Here is an 18,294-nt window from a genome sequence, read left to right as displayed (position 1 = left end):
TTCCCATGATAACAAGGTAGCTCTAGGAGCAGATAAAGAATGGCCTCATTAGTTCACTTCAACTCACTATCTGTCACATATAATGCACTGAAACCATAGCTCCCATTCTCAACCAACATCCAATCACTGTCTTGTGTAATGCATCAAAATTGGAGTCCCCAACTGCTTTGTGGTTTCCCCTGACGAGTTTACACACTGGATTCATATTTTTGAGGTACAGAATATTCTTTTCCTTTGATACAGAAATGTTTTGGATACTGCAAGGTATTTCATTACTCCTCATGTATTTTATAATGATACCCCAGTAAAATGCATTTTAATATTTATCCCACCCATTGGCAAAATGTATTTTGATTCCTATCCCACCCATAGCTGGTCAACACATAAGCAAAAACACGTAGCATTGCGCAGTTGCCCTTGTCTGGGTTTTGTTATGATTTATTCTACCTCCAGATTAAGTGTAGCCACATCAGTATGTTTGCAAGGAAGGTACTAAGGGGATTGCAGAACTTAAGACTATCACACATGATGTGAAAAAAGGAGGTTCTTAGGAAGTTTGATGATTGCCAGAAACTCACGGCTATAGCCAAGTCCTTGGGTCTCACTCTTTCAACTTTGGTCAATATAAGGAAAAATAAAGGTATAACAAGATCAAGCTCTTTGTCTGGCATTACAATAATAGTTAAGCTACTATGCAGGTGGAGCAGTAAGATTGAACACAGATAATTGCTGTATTATATGTTTTGAAGACAAGAGTGAGAGGAACTTTCCCATGTTGGGATTGATTATCATGGAGAAGGCCAAGTCATTGTATTATGTCTTGAAGAAGGAAGTTGATGAGGAAAATGAAACGAAAACTTTTGGTGCAAGTAAGGGATGGTTTGAGATGTTTAAGAGGTGTTGCAGTTCCCATAACATCAGTATGACTTGGAAAGCAGCCAGTGTTGTTACTTAGGTACTCTTGAGTATTTATCCCATTTGACTGGTGTACTACTGATTATTTAGATCTTTGAGAATATTCCAAGAGGCAAGCTGACTGAGATTAAACCAGTCTGTATAACCCAGGACAAAATGTTTTTAAGGCAGGAAGATCTTGCCTCTCCCAGTTGCTTGACCTTTGTGATAAGATTGTTGGACCTCTGGAGAAGAAACAAAATACCGCTGTGATTTACACTGACTGCAAAAGCAATTGATACATGTGACCATGGGGTCGTAGTACATTGAAAGGGGATTGTACAGCTTTTTGATAAACAGATTGCAATACTTAGGTATAAACCATGCCATTTCCAATGCCTTTGCAGAAAGAAAGCTTGGTTGTCAAAGGAACTTTGCTTGGACCTCTTTTGTTCTTCATTCTTTTATCTGGCATTGATGCAAGCATGATTTAGTTTTATGACCTATGCAGATGACATTAGGATAAATTCAAAAATCATATTATTGGACGACACTGAAAGGCTACAGATTTCGTCCAATGGGCTACCAAGAGCAACATGCTTATAACTGGGGATAAATGAGGAAAATGAAGAAATCAGAAAGAATGTAGAAAACTAGACAGACATACACACCTGTTTTAAACCATGTGAATAATATAAAAGACCTCGGAAAAACAATATCTACTGACCTAACCTTCAGCAAACAACAAAACAATTGCCTTCTCTAGAAGGATGATGGGATGGATCCTGTGGACTTCTAACACAAGGGAAGATAATCAATAATGATACTTTTTAAGGTGCTACTCTTTTCACAAATATGATAGTGCTGTATTTTAACCGTACTGTATTACACAAGGGAGGCAAGATTGCAGAATTAAAAAGAGCATTGAGAGATCTTTCACAGCTCATACTAATGTGGTTTGGGAACTAAATTACTGGGAACGGCCTAAAGCTTTGGAGCTAAGACAGGAGAGATATGTTATCATCTGTATCTGGAAAATCCTGGAAGGCATAGTCCCCAACTTGGAAATAACTTCAAGCTGGTACAGTAGGCATGGAAGACTCCATGAGATATTACCTCTGGAATCTAAAGGATTGATATGCACAAAAAGAGAGAACAACTTTATCATCCAGGGCTTGAGAGACTTCAACACCTTCCTTGGAGTTATGAGAAATACCATGGGATGCACAGTGATGTTTAAGTGTTCTCTAGACAAGTGTATTTACAAAGTATGCCAGATCATCTAGGCTGTGGAGGCTATGTGGGATCGTTGGCTGTGGTTTCCAATAGCTTGGTTGACCAATAACCCAACCCCTGTGGGCCTGGTCTGGGCTTTGGGGTTGAAAACTCCTGAAGACTTCCAGTTATTCACAAAGGGGTCTTTGGCACTTGTCTTTCACATTTATCAGACAGTACCTTGGCTTAAATGTTTTGGATCTACACGTGCAGCATTGAGGATTTCTCCTTTAGGAGACTGATTCCAGTGTGCCCTTGATTTACTCCTGAAGATATATTCTGCTTTTAGGTTTAGTCCTCTTGTATGAAAGTTTTTCTCTAAATTCTCCTCTTACATGCCATTATGGTCTTGTGCTCACTAAACAAACTGAAGGATTTTATACTTTAAAAACTTTTTTCTCATAAGTGATGTCCCACAAGCATTTGTGAAAGTGAAATATTCTGAGGAAACTGAGGGAAAAGTTCCGTATTGATGAAACAATATACAAGCAGGATGAAGTGTTTGGAACAGATGAGTGCATCATTAGAGGGAGTCACAGAAGCATAAGTGTATAAGTTTAACAAAATGATGTAGAAAAAGGATAGTGTATGGTAGAACAAAATGTTACAAATTTAGTGTGATAAAAGAGAGTTTGGAGGTAGGGGTTGAGTTTTCCATAAAATCCAAGGAGGGGAGAGACTAATGTCAGTTGTGTATAAGGTCTGAGCCCTTATGATCTTGATCCTCCCCATATGAATGGGAGTTAGACTGAAAAACTATGTATATGATGAATGCAAATTTTATTGTTTTAGGTGGCAAATTATGTCAAGAAAGTAGCTTCAGTTATGATCCTGTTAAGTGGCAGCGATGTCTACATCGCCTTTACCAGTTAATCCATGACCATCTTGATCAGCTACAAATGAAGATCAAACTTACCCCAGCTTCAAGTTTAAGTGTTGAGCAATTCACTATACCTCCACTTTTGGTAACTTTAGCTGCAAGACTTTGTCATAAGGTAATTATTGTGGAAAGTATTGTAGGTAAATAATGTACTAGATTATTGATAAAGTGGTAGTATCTGTAGGATACAATGTGACCCTTTATTAATTGAAATGAGTATTATGTTCATGGTTTTCATAATATAGTATATGCAAGGCATTCGGTATGGTTAGATAAGTTTTTATGGCAGTCCATCCATACCTTATGAACTGATCTCTTCTGATTCAACAGCTAATTGTTTGTTGTTTGATATAAACTTCTTGTCTTCTAGAAAACTTTGTAAATTTGTAAAAGTTTTCTTGTAATTGTAATTGAAGGCCAGTTAGTTTCTTTCTCTTTCTTATTTTTGAGAATTTCCTTAATTTTCTTGTTTCCCATTTTCATTTTTTCTTTTTGAATCTTTCTCCCTCCTCTCTCTCATCCCATCCCATTCTCTCTTACCCTATTCTATCCTATCCTATCTGCTTACTCTAAAATTCACCTGGTTAGCTTAGTGAAGTATGAATACTTTTGTAACTGACTGACATGTAGAAAAATCAGTCCAGCTTTTGAAAGTTATTTTACAATGTATTTTTTTTATGTGCAGATTAGGTAAATAGATAAATGTGTGAGAAGGCAAAACAAATGCTGATCCATTAGGCTGCCACCTAGCTTATGCAACTTGGTAAATTTGTATCTAGTGTCTGGATCTCTTTGTATCTATGAGGGTTTTTTTCGTTATGGACTGCCAGAGATGTAAAACCATTATATTCAAGCCCTAGACTTGGATATTCCTTTCAAGATAAGATGATGCTAAAATGGAATCTATACATATGAATTTCAGTAAACAGGGAGGGGTAATATGGAACAAGGCATATATGTTGCGGACGTATGGTGGAGATTAAAAATGGAGGGAAGTATTAGAGAACCTGACAAATGAAGTGATAGGGTCCAAGTATAAGGGATGGGGAAACCAGAGATTAGTGATAAGATGTTGAAAACCTATTTTGTTCAGAAAATTGTAGGATTCTACCCAAGTCTTAAGTAGCAGGATATGTGTAGATGTACTGAATTGCCTTATCATTAGGGGCAGTTATAGGAAAAAAACGCAAGAAGCTTCATGTTTTGATTTTTTATGCATATTGAATATGTTTGTTTATGATACATTTTGGAATTTTGGTCTTTTAAGGTTTTTGATGAAACTGAAGGATATGGAGTTCTTGATTTGACACAGCAGGGCAGCACCCAGTTATGTGGCATGGCAGGTAAAAAGCCTTACAAGAGGAGAAAAATTGAAGTAGGGCTTCAGCCTCTAGCTCTTATGCTGCGAGAGGAGGGGACACAACTGCACAGAATTCCATGGTATAGGATAAGTGAATTGTTTATTTTTATGATGCTGTATTTAGAAGTATCTTTCTAACCATCTATATCTATTTCTCTATATCTCTGAACCTGTTCCAATTGAAACTCCCTCAAAGGGGTGGTCATGGCAACAGTCTCTCCATAACTAAAGAACTCCAGTGCTGCTTCTTAGCCTTTAGTGCCTCACCCTTCACAGGCCACTGGCAGAGGGCAAGTCTAGCCAAGTGTTTGGAGAGGCTCCTATCTAGTGTTCCTTGTGACTACTATCAAATGCTCCTGCCTACTTCTACTTAATGTTTGTACTTTATAATCTTGCCTAAATGTTCCTACCTACTACTTCTATCTACTGCTCCTACCATTTTGCCAAAAGGCAGGGCTAGCACATAGTGCTCAACGGAGGAAGGTGTACAGTTATGAAGAATGAGCTGCATTAGTTAAGTGTTATCAGGGGCTACATATGACAAGGAGAGATTGTGGGCTTATGGACAGAATGCCAGTAGTCCACAGGTTAGTGAGGCAGAAAGAAAAGACGCCTACCTGGGTCAGAGGAGTGCATCTTGACATCCATAAAAGTGCTGGCTCACTAAGCAGATGTCACTAACCCTCCTGATACCCAGGTAGGCAGTACTAGTAATATACCTCCCTGGTCGTTTGCTGCCTACCAAATACCAACTACTACCTACCTATTGAAAAGTATTACAGTAGTTTTGAGACAAGTATTTTTGTATGTATGCATTTTATTATGGAGATCAACATTTCAAAAATGTTTTGAGCAGAGTTCATGATTAGGAGATAAGAGACACATGTTGTGGGTGAAAGGGATCAGAATTGAAAATTTCTATCAAATTGTGTAGAGAAAAGTTGCCAATGATTTGGAACTTATACAAACAGGACTTAATTGTGAGAAAAATAGAATAGAGAGATAAGGTAATTAATACCATTTGAGAAACTCTGATAATAAAAGGTTAGTAATTTGATGGGAGGTAAATGTGATATAGAAACTGAGTGATGTCTTAACTAACAGCTTATTCGTTATGACACTATACATGCATTCCGCCAATCCTCAGGCACTTCACCACGAACCATACATACATTGATTATCCTCACCAACCAGTAGCATTTATTAGAGAAGTTTCAGAATTTCCTCTGCCTTGTCCACAACACTCTTTTCAAGGTTTCTCTAATCCTTCTTCCTGATCTTGCTGTATTCATTCCTTGCTCTCACGTACCTACCATATGCTGGTTGGCTGATGTGATACTTAGATCTCATAGGAGTACCCTAAACTATTTTGCATTTTGACTTCTTGTGTTGAATGATACCCCTCTCTTTTCAAACCTCATCTAACTGTGTGAAGCCTAAGATATTATTTATCGTAACTCTCTGTGTAGGTACAACAGAACTTTCCATAACAATGGTATATATCATAGCTGTGGAACAGTTTTCCCGGAGTAAATGTGAATAAGAGCAAGGTTATTAGGTTCAGTAAGGTTGAGGGACAAGTCACATGGGATTTAAGTTTGAAAGGAGGTGTTTAAGATATCTGGGAGTGGACTTAGCAGTGAATGAAACCATCAAAGTGGAAGTGAGTCACAGGGTGGGGCGAAGGTTCTGGGAGCAATGAAGAATGTGTGGAAGGAGAGAACATTATCTCAGAGAGCAAAACTGGGTATGTTTGAAGAAATAGTAGCTCCAACAATATTATATGGCTGTGAGGCATGGGCTATAGATAGGGTTGTACAGAGGAGGGTGGATGTGTTGGAAATGAAATGTTTGAGGACCATATGTGGTGTGAAGTGGTTTGATGGTGTAAGTAATGAAAGGTTAAGGGAGATGTGTAGAAATAAAAAGAGTGCAGTTGAGAGAGCAGAAAAGGGTATGTTGAAATGGTTTGGATATATGAAGAGAGTGAGTGAGGAAAGATTGACAAAGAGGATATATGTGTCAGGTGGAGGGAAGAAGGAGAAGGGGAAGACCAATTTGGAGATGGAAGGATGTAGTGAAAAAGATTTTGGAGCAATCAGGGCCTAAACATACAGGAGAGTGAGAGGCGTGCAAGGAATAGAGTGACTTGGAATGATGTGGTGTACTGGGGTTGACATGCTGTCAATGGATTGCACCAGGGCATGTGAAAAGTCTTGGGTAAACCATGAGAAGGTCTGTGGGGCCTGGATGTGGATAGGGAGTTGTGGTTTTGGTGCATTACACATGACAGGTAGAGACTGAGTGTGAACGAATATGGCATTTTTTGTCTGTTTTCCTGGTGCTACCTCGCTGAAGCAGGGGGTAGCGATGCTATTTCCTGTGGGGTGGGGTAACGCCAGGAATGTATGAAGGCAAGTATGAATTTGTACATGTGTACATATGTATATGTCTTTGTGTGTGTATGTATATGTGTATATGTAGGTATGTGTGCGTGTATGGTCGTTTGTATATATATATGTGTATATGAGTGAATGAGCCATTCTTCATCTCTTTCCTTGCGCTACCTCACTGATGCGGGAAATGGCAGTCAACTATTAAAAAGTATATATATATATATATATATATATATATATATATATATATATATATATATATATATATATATTATTCCTATATGTATATGTTTGCCGTTTCCCAGATCAGGGAGTTAGTGCCAGGAACAGATGAACAGATGGCCTCGTTAGCTTATATCTACTGTTAGCTGTCATATATAACCAGTGCTTTCTCTCCAGAACCATACCCCACAGTCCTTTCTATGATTTCCCCTGACTGCTTCATATTCCCTGGTTCAGCTCATTGATATCATGTCATACCCTGTACAACACATCGCTCATATTTACTTTATATAGTGCATGCCTTGCATCCTCCTCCATGTGCAGGCCCAGAACCCTCAAAGCTTGTTTCACCCCATCCTTCACATCCTCCATGGTTTCCCTTGTTTCTTTGTCCCATCCACTTTAGACATGTGTATACCCTCTTAGTCATGCTCTCCATATGTCCAAACAATTTAAGCACACCTTTACCTCTGTCATACTTACTCCTCTTACTACCACACCCCCCTCTTACCCTTTCATTTCTTATTTGATCCACCATCTTCACACCACAGATTGTCCTCTATCATTTCATTTTCAACTCCTTTTATTTTTATTTTAACCAAAGGCCCACAGCTCACATTAATACAACAGCAATGGGATTGTGATACCATCATAAATGCCCATCTCTGCTTTTAAAGACTGACTTCCCACACAGTCCTCAATGCACCCAGGACCTTTGGCCCCTCACCCACCCTACAGCTCATTTCAGCTTTCATGGTTCCATTCACTGCCATATCCACTTCTGGATGTCTAAAACACTCACTTTATCCAAGTTCACTCACACTCAAAATGATCTGTCTCTCTTCCCTTTTAATCCTTGCATTTATTGACATATACTCTCGCCTTTCTGCTGTAATGCACTTTCCCCAACTCAGATGTCAGCTTATGAAGATTTTCCCTCTGATCTGCCCACAGGATTGCCTCATCAGCAAACAACAATTTACTCACCTCCCAGGTCCCTCCCTCCCCAATTTACTATGTACCTGCTCCTCTCTCGCAAGACCATTGCATTCAACTCCCCATCCCACCCATAAACCAATTCAGCAGTCAAGGAGACATCAGATACCCCTGCTGCAGCCCCCCTTCACCAGAAACCACTAGCCTCTACCTGCTTAAGCACACCAACCAAGCCAACAAGAAGAGCTCAAGCAGTGCTCCCTGTATTTTCAAGATCTTGGAGGGTCTGCAGCTCATTAATTCTGTTATGTTTAAGTATGAGGAGAGTAGAATGTTTAAGGGTGAGTGATATGTGCACTTGGTATTAAGTATGAGTGTGCCCATGAATGTTGTTGACTTAATGAATGTTTGTTTTTATTATTGTGCATTTTCAAAAGGAGATCCAATTTTTTAGAGACATTGGCTAACATTGGGAAAGTGAAAGAAAGTACCTAAATTCTACTTTTAAAAGTGCAATTCTGAATTGACGAAAGGATTTAAAGATTTAGTTTAACCAAAAGGCAGCACTGTTAGAGTAAGTGGGAAATTTGAATTCTCCTCATGATTGATATTGATTTGTGCCGATAAGCTTCATTGCTATCACTAGAATTGATAACATTAGCAGAGATCACCTCCTCAGCACAAGATTTCAGGAGGGCAATTAAAAGCAAGCCCATGCACTCATCCTCAGGCTTGAACTCTTGGAACTCAAGTCTTCATAAAGATATGCGAGACCCATTTAGCATGTGCACTAAATATCCTCTGAAGAAAAAGTGTAGATTCTGGTATCATTCGCTTTAGTTTGAAACTGCCTCGCATTGCCCATTCCGCTAAGGTGCAAGCAAAGCAGTCCCCACCACAAAAATTTCAACCAGCAGCATTAACATCGCACAAATTGATATCTTTGAAGGAGCCTTAAGAGGCAAGCTAATGGCACTTATGAAAGTTATCAATCTCCACAACCCAGAACAATATGGTTCCTGGTCGGGGAAAATCTTACCTTCCTCAGTTGCTTGATAACTATGATAGGATTGTTGAACCTCAGGAAAACAAAGAAAATGCTGACATGACTTGCAAAGACAACAAAAAGATTTGACCATGTGACTATAGTGAATAATTAGAAAAATTGGGAGATGGATATACAGCTTTGTAACTAACTGATCATAAAATGTCAACCATATAATCTCCATTACCTCTATGGGAAAAAGCTCAACCCTCCAAAGAACTGTACTTGCATTCTTCCAGTTTTTCATTCTTATATCTGATACTGATTTGAAGACAAGCCACTATTTCTTGTCTTTTGTAGGTGATATAAGAATAAGTATGAAAGAATTATTAGTAGAAAATATGGAAAGGCTACAAATAGATAAAAACAAAGCTTTTAACTGAGCAACTGAGAACAGTATGCTTTTCTGTGGATACAAGTTTCATCTCCTCCAGTATGAGATGATTAAGAAATCAAAAGCAACAGAGAATACCAGACAGAGACATAGGCACTATCGTAAACCAGTTGCATAATGTAAATACTTTAGAGTAATGATGTCTAAAGACCTAACCTTCAGTAAACGAAACAAAACAGTGGTTGTCACATTCAGAAGTAAGACAGGCTGGATCCTGTGGACCTTCAAGTTGAGAGAAGAAACGCTAATGATATTCAAAGTGCTAATTCTTTCATGAATTGAATATTGTTGCATTCTAACATCACCCTACTAGGTAGGTGAGATTGCAGAATTAGAAAATGTTCAGAGATCTTTCACAAGCCACATTAATGTGGGGAAGGTACTAAATTACAGAGGAAACTACTGAAATCTCTAAAGGGTAAACTCCTAGGAGCACAGACAGAAGTATGGAATAATCTATCTATCTTTCTTTTTATACCACTGATGACTGTTCCCTTTGGGAACTTCCTCGAGGGGATGGCCATGGCAGAAGTCTCAATAACTGGTGAACTCCAGTCCCATTTAGTCTTTTGTGCCTCACCCTTTACAGGCCACTGGCATAGGGCAACTCTAGCACAGTGTTTTCAGAGGCATTTACTTATTGCTCCTATCAATTACTATTACCTGATGTGTCTGCCATATGTTCCAACATACTACTAAAATCTAATGCTCCCAGCTGTTGCTTGTACCTGCTACTTCTACCTGATGTGTCTACCTAATGCTTCTGTCTAATGTTCTTACTACATTTATCTTTTGCTCCCTTCATTTTGCCAGAGGGTAGGGCTGTTATATAGCACTCACTGCAGAATAATATGGACTTGTGAAGAATGAGTTTTGTGAGTTAAGTGTTTTCAAGTGTTATATGTGACAAGGAGAGATTTTATGTTTGTGGACAGAATGCCAGGAGTCCACACGTGGGTGAGGCAGTAAGAAAAGACAGCTTTCATCATCTATACCTGGAAAATCATTAAAGGCATGGTTCCCAACTTACATTTGGAAATAACATCTTGCTAGCATGACAGGCATGGAAGACTGAAATGCTGCTTCGGAAATCCCAGGAGTGATATGCACAAAAAGAGAGAACACCTTAAACAATCAGGACCCAAGATTATTCACCACCTTGCCAAATACCTTACAATGAGAAACAGGATGAGATGCACATTTAAAAAGTTTGAGAGTGCATCATAGATGAGTACGTACAGAGTGCACCATACCAGCCAGGCTGTGGGGGCTATGCTGGCTGGAGGACTGTGGCTTTCAAAAACTTGGTTGACCAACAACCAAATCCAATGGCTTTGGCCCAGCCCTGGAGCTTGGGGTGAAGATCCCCAAAGACTTCAAATTTATCACCAGATACTGTTTGATTCAAGAAAGAAAATGAAGAGTGACGTCTTAAAAAATAATTTAGAGAAATAGGAAAGGTAGGACAAGGCTGTCAACACTTTTAAACAAAGTCAGATATTAGACTGAAGTTTTTGTTTCAAATTAGATTACTGTCTAGTGTGGACTTCAGTAAGGGAATGCACCAAGAATTGTTAGTCATAAGAAGATCCATAAGAGCAGGAGGCAAATGTAAAAGGGGAACCAAAAGAGAATAGATGTTTGAAAATGGGAAATAATTACAGAGCAAGACCAGAAGTTCACAAAACTAAAGGCAGAGTTAAAGAAGCTGAGGATTCAGTTCAAGGATCATAAAGGAAGTATTGAGATAAGTTCTTCTAAGAGAGAAACTTTGGAATCTAAGAAATATAGTTATGGGTATGAACAAAGATTCACTTTAGTTGCTGATATTCAGAAGATACTTTACCACAGGAAAGGTGAAATCATAAAAGCAAATAAGGATGTAAGGCATGTGTACGTGTAGGAAGAGAGGAAAGTGATTGGTTCTCAGTGAATGTAGGTTTGCGGCAGGGTTGTTTAATTTGTTTATGGATGGGGTTGTTCGGGAGGTAAATGCAACAGTTTTGGAAAGAGGGGCAAGTATGAAGTCTGTTGGGGATGAGAGAGCTTGGGAAGTGAGTCAGTTGTTGTTCGCTGATGATACAGCGCTGGTGGATGATTCATGTGAGAAACTGCAGAAGCTGGTGACTGAGTTTGGTAAAGTGTGTGGAAGAAGAAAGTTAAGAGTAAATGTGAATAAGAGCAAGGTTATTAGGTACAGTAGGGTTGAGGGTCAAGTCAATTGGGAGGTGAGTTTGAATGGAGAAAAACTGGAGGAAGTGAAGTGTTTTAGATATCTGGGAGTGGATCTGGCAGCAGATGGAACCATGGAAGTGGAAGTGGATCATAGGGTAGGGGAGGGGGTGAAAATTCTGGGGGCCTTGAAGAATGTGTGGAAGTCGAGAACATTATCTCGGAAAGCAAAAATGGGTATGTTTGAAGGAATAGTGGTTCCAACAATGTTGTATGGTTGCGAGGCGTGGGCTATGGATAGAGTTGTGCGCAGGAGGATGGATGTGCTGGAAATGAGATGTTTGAAGACAATGTGTGGTGTGAGGTGGTTTGATCGAGTGAGTAACGTAAGGGTAAGAGAGATGTGTGGAAATAAAAAGAGCGTGGTTGAGAGAGCAGAAGAGGGTGTTTTGAAGTGGTTTGGGCACATGGAGAGAATGAGTGAGGAAAGATTGACCAAGAGGATATATGTGTCGGAGGTGGAGGGAACGAGGAGAAGAGGGAGACCAAATTGGAGGTGGAAAGATGGAGTGAAAAAGATTTTGTGTGATCGGGGCCTGAACTTGCAGGAGGGTGAAAGGAGGGCAAGGAATAGAGTGAATTGGAGCGATGTGGTATACCGGGGTTGACGTGCTGTCAGTGGATTGAATCAAGGCATATGAAGCGTCTGGGGTAAACCATGGAAAGCTGTGTAGGTATGTATATTTGCGTGTGTGGACGTATGTATATACATGTGTATGGGGGGGGTTGGGCCATTTCTTTCGTCTGTTTCCTTGCGCTACCTCGCAAACGCGGGAGACAGCGACAATATAATAATAAAAAAAAAAGAATAAGATCTATTCTAGAGGTTTCGGAGGCTCTTCAATTAAAAGGAAAGGACTAAAACACAAACAATTTATTATCAGTAATGGGCAAGAAGGAGCATTTTTGGCAGTATTTCAGTTGGAGAAAAAGACAAAAATGCTTACAGAATCTCTTTGAGTGTAGTAGGCTGGGCAATGCAGAAGAAATTTTGGTAGCTGATCAGCAGACTCAGAGCATGAACATTGATGTAGAGGAACAAAGACCCAGGTTTATACTAACACGAGTATACAGAAACAAGCTGTTAAGAGAATGATATGCACCATAGATAAAGCAATTATGGAAGTATGTGACCTAGTTGTTGAAAGGTTTTGAAAAGTACAGAGCATACTGGACCAGTACCTGTTAAAGAAAAGAGAGAATTAGAGAAGTTCAGAAACAAAAATATTGACCATTCAACATCAAAAGATCAAACTGAAAAGCAGGTTGCACTGAAATTAAAAAGATACATAAAGCAGGAGGTCAATAGACATGAATCGCTGACTACTTTTGGCTTGAAAAGATCATACACCAGGTGAATAAGAAAGGGGAGAGAGTGAATAAATGCTTATTAAAAGACTATTGGAGGGTAGAGAATTGCCAAATACAGTTTCAGTGATAAAAGAAAGGAGAAGGAGTGGTTATAACCAAGATATAAGTGTAATTGAGTGACCAGTTATGATTGCATTTGACATGGAGTCATTTAGCTAGGAGGTCCCTGGAAATTTAAGAAACTTAAAGACAATGTGGAATGCAATGGGATATTCATCATATGTGATGAATGAAAGGAAGAGAGGGTAAAAATCAAAGATGACAAACAAGGTGAGGGGACAAAGCAGTTCTGCCAGCACCACAAGTAAGGCAGGATTTTAGGGGATGGTAGTGTCAGACTGAAAGTAATTTATGTAAATGTTGATGGATTAATAGTTAATGATACAAAGCTAAAATTCAAGGATCTTGTAAGATAAAGTGCACCTGATATTGTTGGAGGCCTGGAAACTAACCTTACTAAAGAGATAAGATCTCACGTGTTTTGTCTTAAGGGGTACATATAAAGAGGGAAAGAGAAGGTAAAGGAGTGGGAGTACTGGCTCTGTTGAGTAGATATAGCCTTAAGTTTTAAGAAGTGTGGTGGATGACCTATTCAAACAGGAGATAACATTAGGAGTAACTGAAGGGGTTAAGTACATTGTGGTTTTGACAATATATAAACCTAACAAAACTGCAGCAGTACAGAACAATATACAGTGATGAAAATGAAGGAAGAGACTGAATGGTATATGAAGCTGTAAAACACTCCTCAGAGATGTGAAAGTACTGATAATGGGTATTTCATTTATAAAGAGATAGACTTTGAGAATTTTGATTCACGTGATGAAAGGGAGTCACAGAGACAAATTTTTAGAGTATACAGGAAAGTATCCTATACCATCATGCCCATGAGCGTATGAGGAAGACCTTACACCATCAATGACTGATGTTATCTTCACACATCAAACATCGTAACCAATGAGGTAGGAGGTGCTGCAACTGAAGAAATTGGTAAAATTTTAAGTTTCAGCACCTTGAGGGGATACTGTAGTTTTACTGGAGTAGCTAAGTCTTGCTCCGCCTGATTGTGGTGACCTCATTATTACACCCCATATTGTTGGAACTAAAGGGGGAGACATTGCCCAGTTACATCAGGGCAATACTTTTAGATATGGAGAAACACCTGAGGTGAACTGTCACTTAGTTTTTGACAATTTTGGAGCCTTGCTGCCCCTGGAAACACTGCACGAGAGTTGCCCTCTGCCTCTTACTTGTCAAGGGTGAAGCACAAAAGGTTTAGAAGTGGCACAGGAGTCTACCAGTTATGCCAAGGGTTAAAAGGGATGAGTGATTGAGGGTGATAGTGCTGAATGTGAATGGGATGACTGGTGAGAGTAAAAAGAGAGAGATTGTGGAGAGGTTTTAAAGTTGCAGCATGGATGTGTTAGGGATTGGGGAAAGTCATATCCTTGGGCAGGGTGTATGTAGTGAAAATGGAAATAAATGCAAGTTATGAGAGGGCATGGAAAGGGGTGTGGTATGGATGGGAATGAGTGAAATTTATTTGTGGAAGAGAAAAAGAAGGATGTGTAAATCTGTTATCACCAAGAGTATGGGAGGGTGTTAGAGTGGTGATGAATGAATCAAGAATAGTGTGGGCAAAAGGAAAGATTGGGATTGTGAAGTATACAATGGGAATCTGTATATGCACTTCAGATATGAAGACTGTATAAGGTAAGGATGAAATTAAATTTTTCCAGAGGTATTTGAATGACCGTATAAATGGTTTTGAGAATGAGAGAAAGGTGGTTGTATTGGGTGATATGAATTTGAAAGTGGGATGTGATGAAATTGGAGAGATAGTTGGTAAATGGGGAGTGCCTGGAGTAAATGAGAATTGAAGCTATGTTGTAGATGTTTGTGCTGAGAGGGGTTTGTTCCTTGTGAACATCTTTCTTCAGCACAAGTGATCCACAGATGAAGAAATTTAATTTATTTATATTTTTTTCTACTTTGTCGCTGTCTCACACGTTAGCGAAGTAGCGCAAGGAAACAGATGAAAGAATGGCCCAACCCACCCACATACACATGTATATACATACACGTCCACACACGCAAATATACATACCTATTCATCTCAACATATACATATTTATACTCACACAGACATATACATATATACACATGTGCATAATTCATACTGTCTGCCTTTATTCATTCCCATTACCACCCCACCACGCATAAAATAACATTTGGTGTGAGGAAGATTGAACAAGAAATGATATGATAAGAAAGATGTTTCATATTAAGTGGAATATGGCTCAGAGACATTAAGTGGGTTATCTGAAGTGGTCTAAACATATAGGAAGGATGACTAATGAGGGATACATATTGGAAGTGGAAAGAACAACAGAATGGGGCAACTCTAGATGAGGTGGAAGGAAGAAGTGAAATATGCTTTGGGATATTGAGGCCTGAACATCCAGGTTAATGTGAGGCATGCATGTGATAGAGTGCAATGGTTTGAAGTGATATATGAAGTGGTTAGGGAAACCATGGAAAGGTGTGCAGGGCTTAGTTGCAGATAGGGGCTATGGTGTTGTTGCATTATTCAAGACAGTTAAATGATTGCATATGAGTGAATGAGACCATTCCTCCTCTGTTCTTGGTGCTACGTATTTATCATGGGATATGATGAACGGGAATGAAAAAATATAGATATATGACAGCTGGATGGTAGATGTGTGTATATGAGGCTGTTGTCTTTTTTTGTTTCTGATATACCTTGTTAATACAGGAAAAACATTTAGGCCTACAATTATTGAACAGATTTATTATTATGATTATGCCAAGTAAGGCAAACCATGAAATAGTTTGTTGGACTTGGCTGTGGATTGTAGGCAATGGTTTTGTTGTTTTAAGTGTAATAGCTGATGTGCTCATACGGCCATTGTTCATGTGTTATTGATTCTCCCTCACTAAGTTAGGCGGAGGAATTGTGTGTGACTTAAAGAAGATAGGGTTTATGGAATGCAATATATATTAGAAGCTGACCATTAGGTTGCATTCACTCTGATAAATTCCTTTTACCATGACCATGTAAGATGCACTTCTACTAGTCATATATTGGAAATTTATGTTTTTTGATTTTGAAGACTTAAGGATTGTATGTTTTTATTCACAAACAGGTACCAAATACTACATGAGCTGCTGAAGTCTCATAGCTTATTCTTTCATCAAGCTAGATGTTCTCAGATGTTGGAGGTATTCACACATATTTTATCAGAGTGTAGAAAACCTGCAGTACAGGAATACATACTTTGGTAAGTACATTACTTTTCTTGTTAGTAAGTTGATCATAAAAAGCAAAGCCATGTTTTGGAAGACTTTCAGGATTGTATGATTACCTGTTCATACACTATGGGGAGATGTTGCTAGACTCTGCCTGATTTATGTTACACCATGAGTGAAAAGTCAACTTTGGTGAGGCTTCCCACAGTTTCATTATGGAGTTTGGCCACTTGCAGATTGGCTTTGGTACTTCCTTCTTCCATCAAACAGAAGCTGTGGAATTCTCCTCCTCCTTTTTGTGTTTCCATCTTCAAAACTTTTCTTCCATTATGAGTCAAGTCCAAGGTTGGAGTAATTGTGACTGTTGAAATGTAATTAATTACAGAAATATTGTAATTGTAATTGAAAATAAATGAAGTCATTAATTGTAATTATGATCAGGTAATTGTAATATAATTGTAATTGTGAAAGTGGAGGAATGTGGCATAGGCAACCTGGTAAATGCAAAGGTGGGCAAGCAGTACTTTTAAAGTACTGGTGGTAGTGGTATTGGTCCAAGAAAATAATGGTGGTATCGGTATGATTTATGAAAAATACTGCTGTTAGTGGTAGCAGTCCTTGCTAGCAGTACTTTTTTATTATTTACTGTTGAGTCCAAGCTTATTGATCCAGTTGACCCTACCCAAACAAAAATATCAGTCTGATAAAAACAAAACATTATACGAACTCAAAAACCCTGCAATTGGTCTGTCCCAGAGAGAGAGAGAGAGAGAGAGAGAGAGAGAGAGAGAGAGAGAGAGAGAGAGAGAGAGAGAGAAAGAGAGAGAGAGAGGAGAAAGAAAATCATGCCAATGGAAATTTCTGCCCTAGAGGAGCTTGCGATTATCCTCAAACCTTTTCATGAGGCCATGGAAATGTGGAGAGGCAGAAGAAGGTGACCATATCTGCTATTGGACCAGTCATTCAGGTACTTGAACACTAACTGGAGTATCTAATTCATAATCATAACACCCATTTACAGTACCGTGAGCAACTGGCTAAAGTCCTATTGGACTCTGTGAAGAAAAGGTTGTATCCATACATGGAAATGAGAGATCTTCAAGTAGCAGCTTTTTTGGATCTTAGGATTAAACTGGACTGTCTTTCATTACATGAGCAGAAGGCCCAAGTGCTGTTGTATGTCAAGGAAATACTTAAAGAATTGGAGGTAGTTCAGGAGGGAGCATTCAGTAACAATGGATAAAGAAGTAATAAGGATCTAGCAGAAGGATTACCTGAATCAAAAAGATCCAGACTTTTCTCCTTCACACCAAAATGTTCAGTGAAAGTCCAAAATCAACAGGGATCAAAGGGAAGCAGTGTCAGCGAGTCTTTTGTTGGAGCAATATGTAGAGGAAGGAACTCTATAATTTTCAGGTGATCCAGTACTATACTGGAAGGAAGTGTCCCAAACTTTGCATCCACTGAAGAACCTTGCAAGGGAGGTGATTGGTTGCACTGCTACATTGCTCCGTCAGAGTGAGTTTTCAGCATTGATGGAAATTTTTTCATTGCTACCAGAGCTCAACTTGGTGTCACTTTTCTGTCAGTGCCATTGATGAAGTGCAATAGTGAATTGTTTAGAAAACTATCGGCTTTTTAATTACTATCTGTAACTAATACTAAAATGAAATCTTTATTTATTATTATTATTTATATTTTGCTTTGTCGCTGTCTCCCGCGTTTGCGAGGTAGCGCAAGGAGACAGACGAAGGAAATGGCCCAAACCACCCCCATACACATGTATATACACACGTCCACACATGCAAATATACATACCTACACAGCTTTCCATGGTTTACCCCAGACGCTTCACATGCCTTGATTCAATCCACTGACAGCACGTCAACCCCGGTATACCACATCGCTCCAATTCACTCTATTCCTTGCCCTCCTTTCACCCTCCTGCATGTTCAGGCCTCGATCACACAAAATCTTTTTCACTCCATCTTTCCACCTCCAACTTGGTCTCCCTCTTCT

At 39.1% G+C, this 18,294-nt stretch overlaps 1 protein-coding gene across 1 annotated transcript in view; it reads left to right on the top strand.

Annotated features, from left to right (window-relative positions):
• tefu (Serine/threonine-protein kinase tefu) overlaps positions 1-18,294 on the top strand; it is a 307,455-nt gene that overhangs the window by 38,850 nt on the left and 250,311 nt on the right. The window contains exons 9-11 of the mRNA XM_071688722.1: positions 2,962-3,164; positions 4,317-4,489; positions 16,173-16,307. Of these exons, the coding sequence (XP_071544823.1) occupies positions 2,962-3,164; positions 4,317-4,489; positions 16,173-16,307 (511 nt within the window). The remainder of the gene's footprint in view (positions 1-2,961; positions 3,165-4,316; positions 4,490-16,172; positions 16,308-18,294) is intronic.

Source organism: Panulirus ornatus, chromosome 3 (assembly GCF_036320965.1).
Source record: "Panulirus ornatus isolate Po-2019 chromosome 3, ASM3632096v1, whole genome shotgun sequence".
Taxonomy (NCBI): domain Eukaryota; kingdom Metazoa; phylum Arthropoda; class Malacostraca; order Decapoda; family Palinuridae; genus Panulirus; species Panulirus ornatus.
The sequence above is the reverse complement of the archived record's forward strand: the minus strand, read 5'-3'. Positions and strand labels throughout refer to the sequence as shown.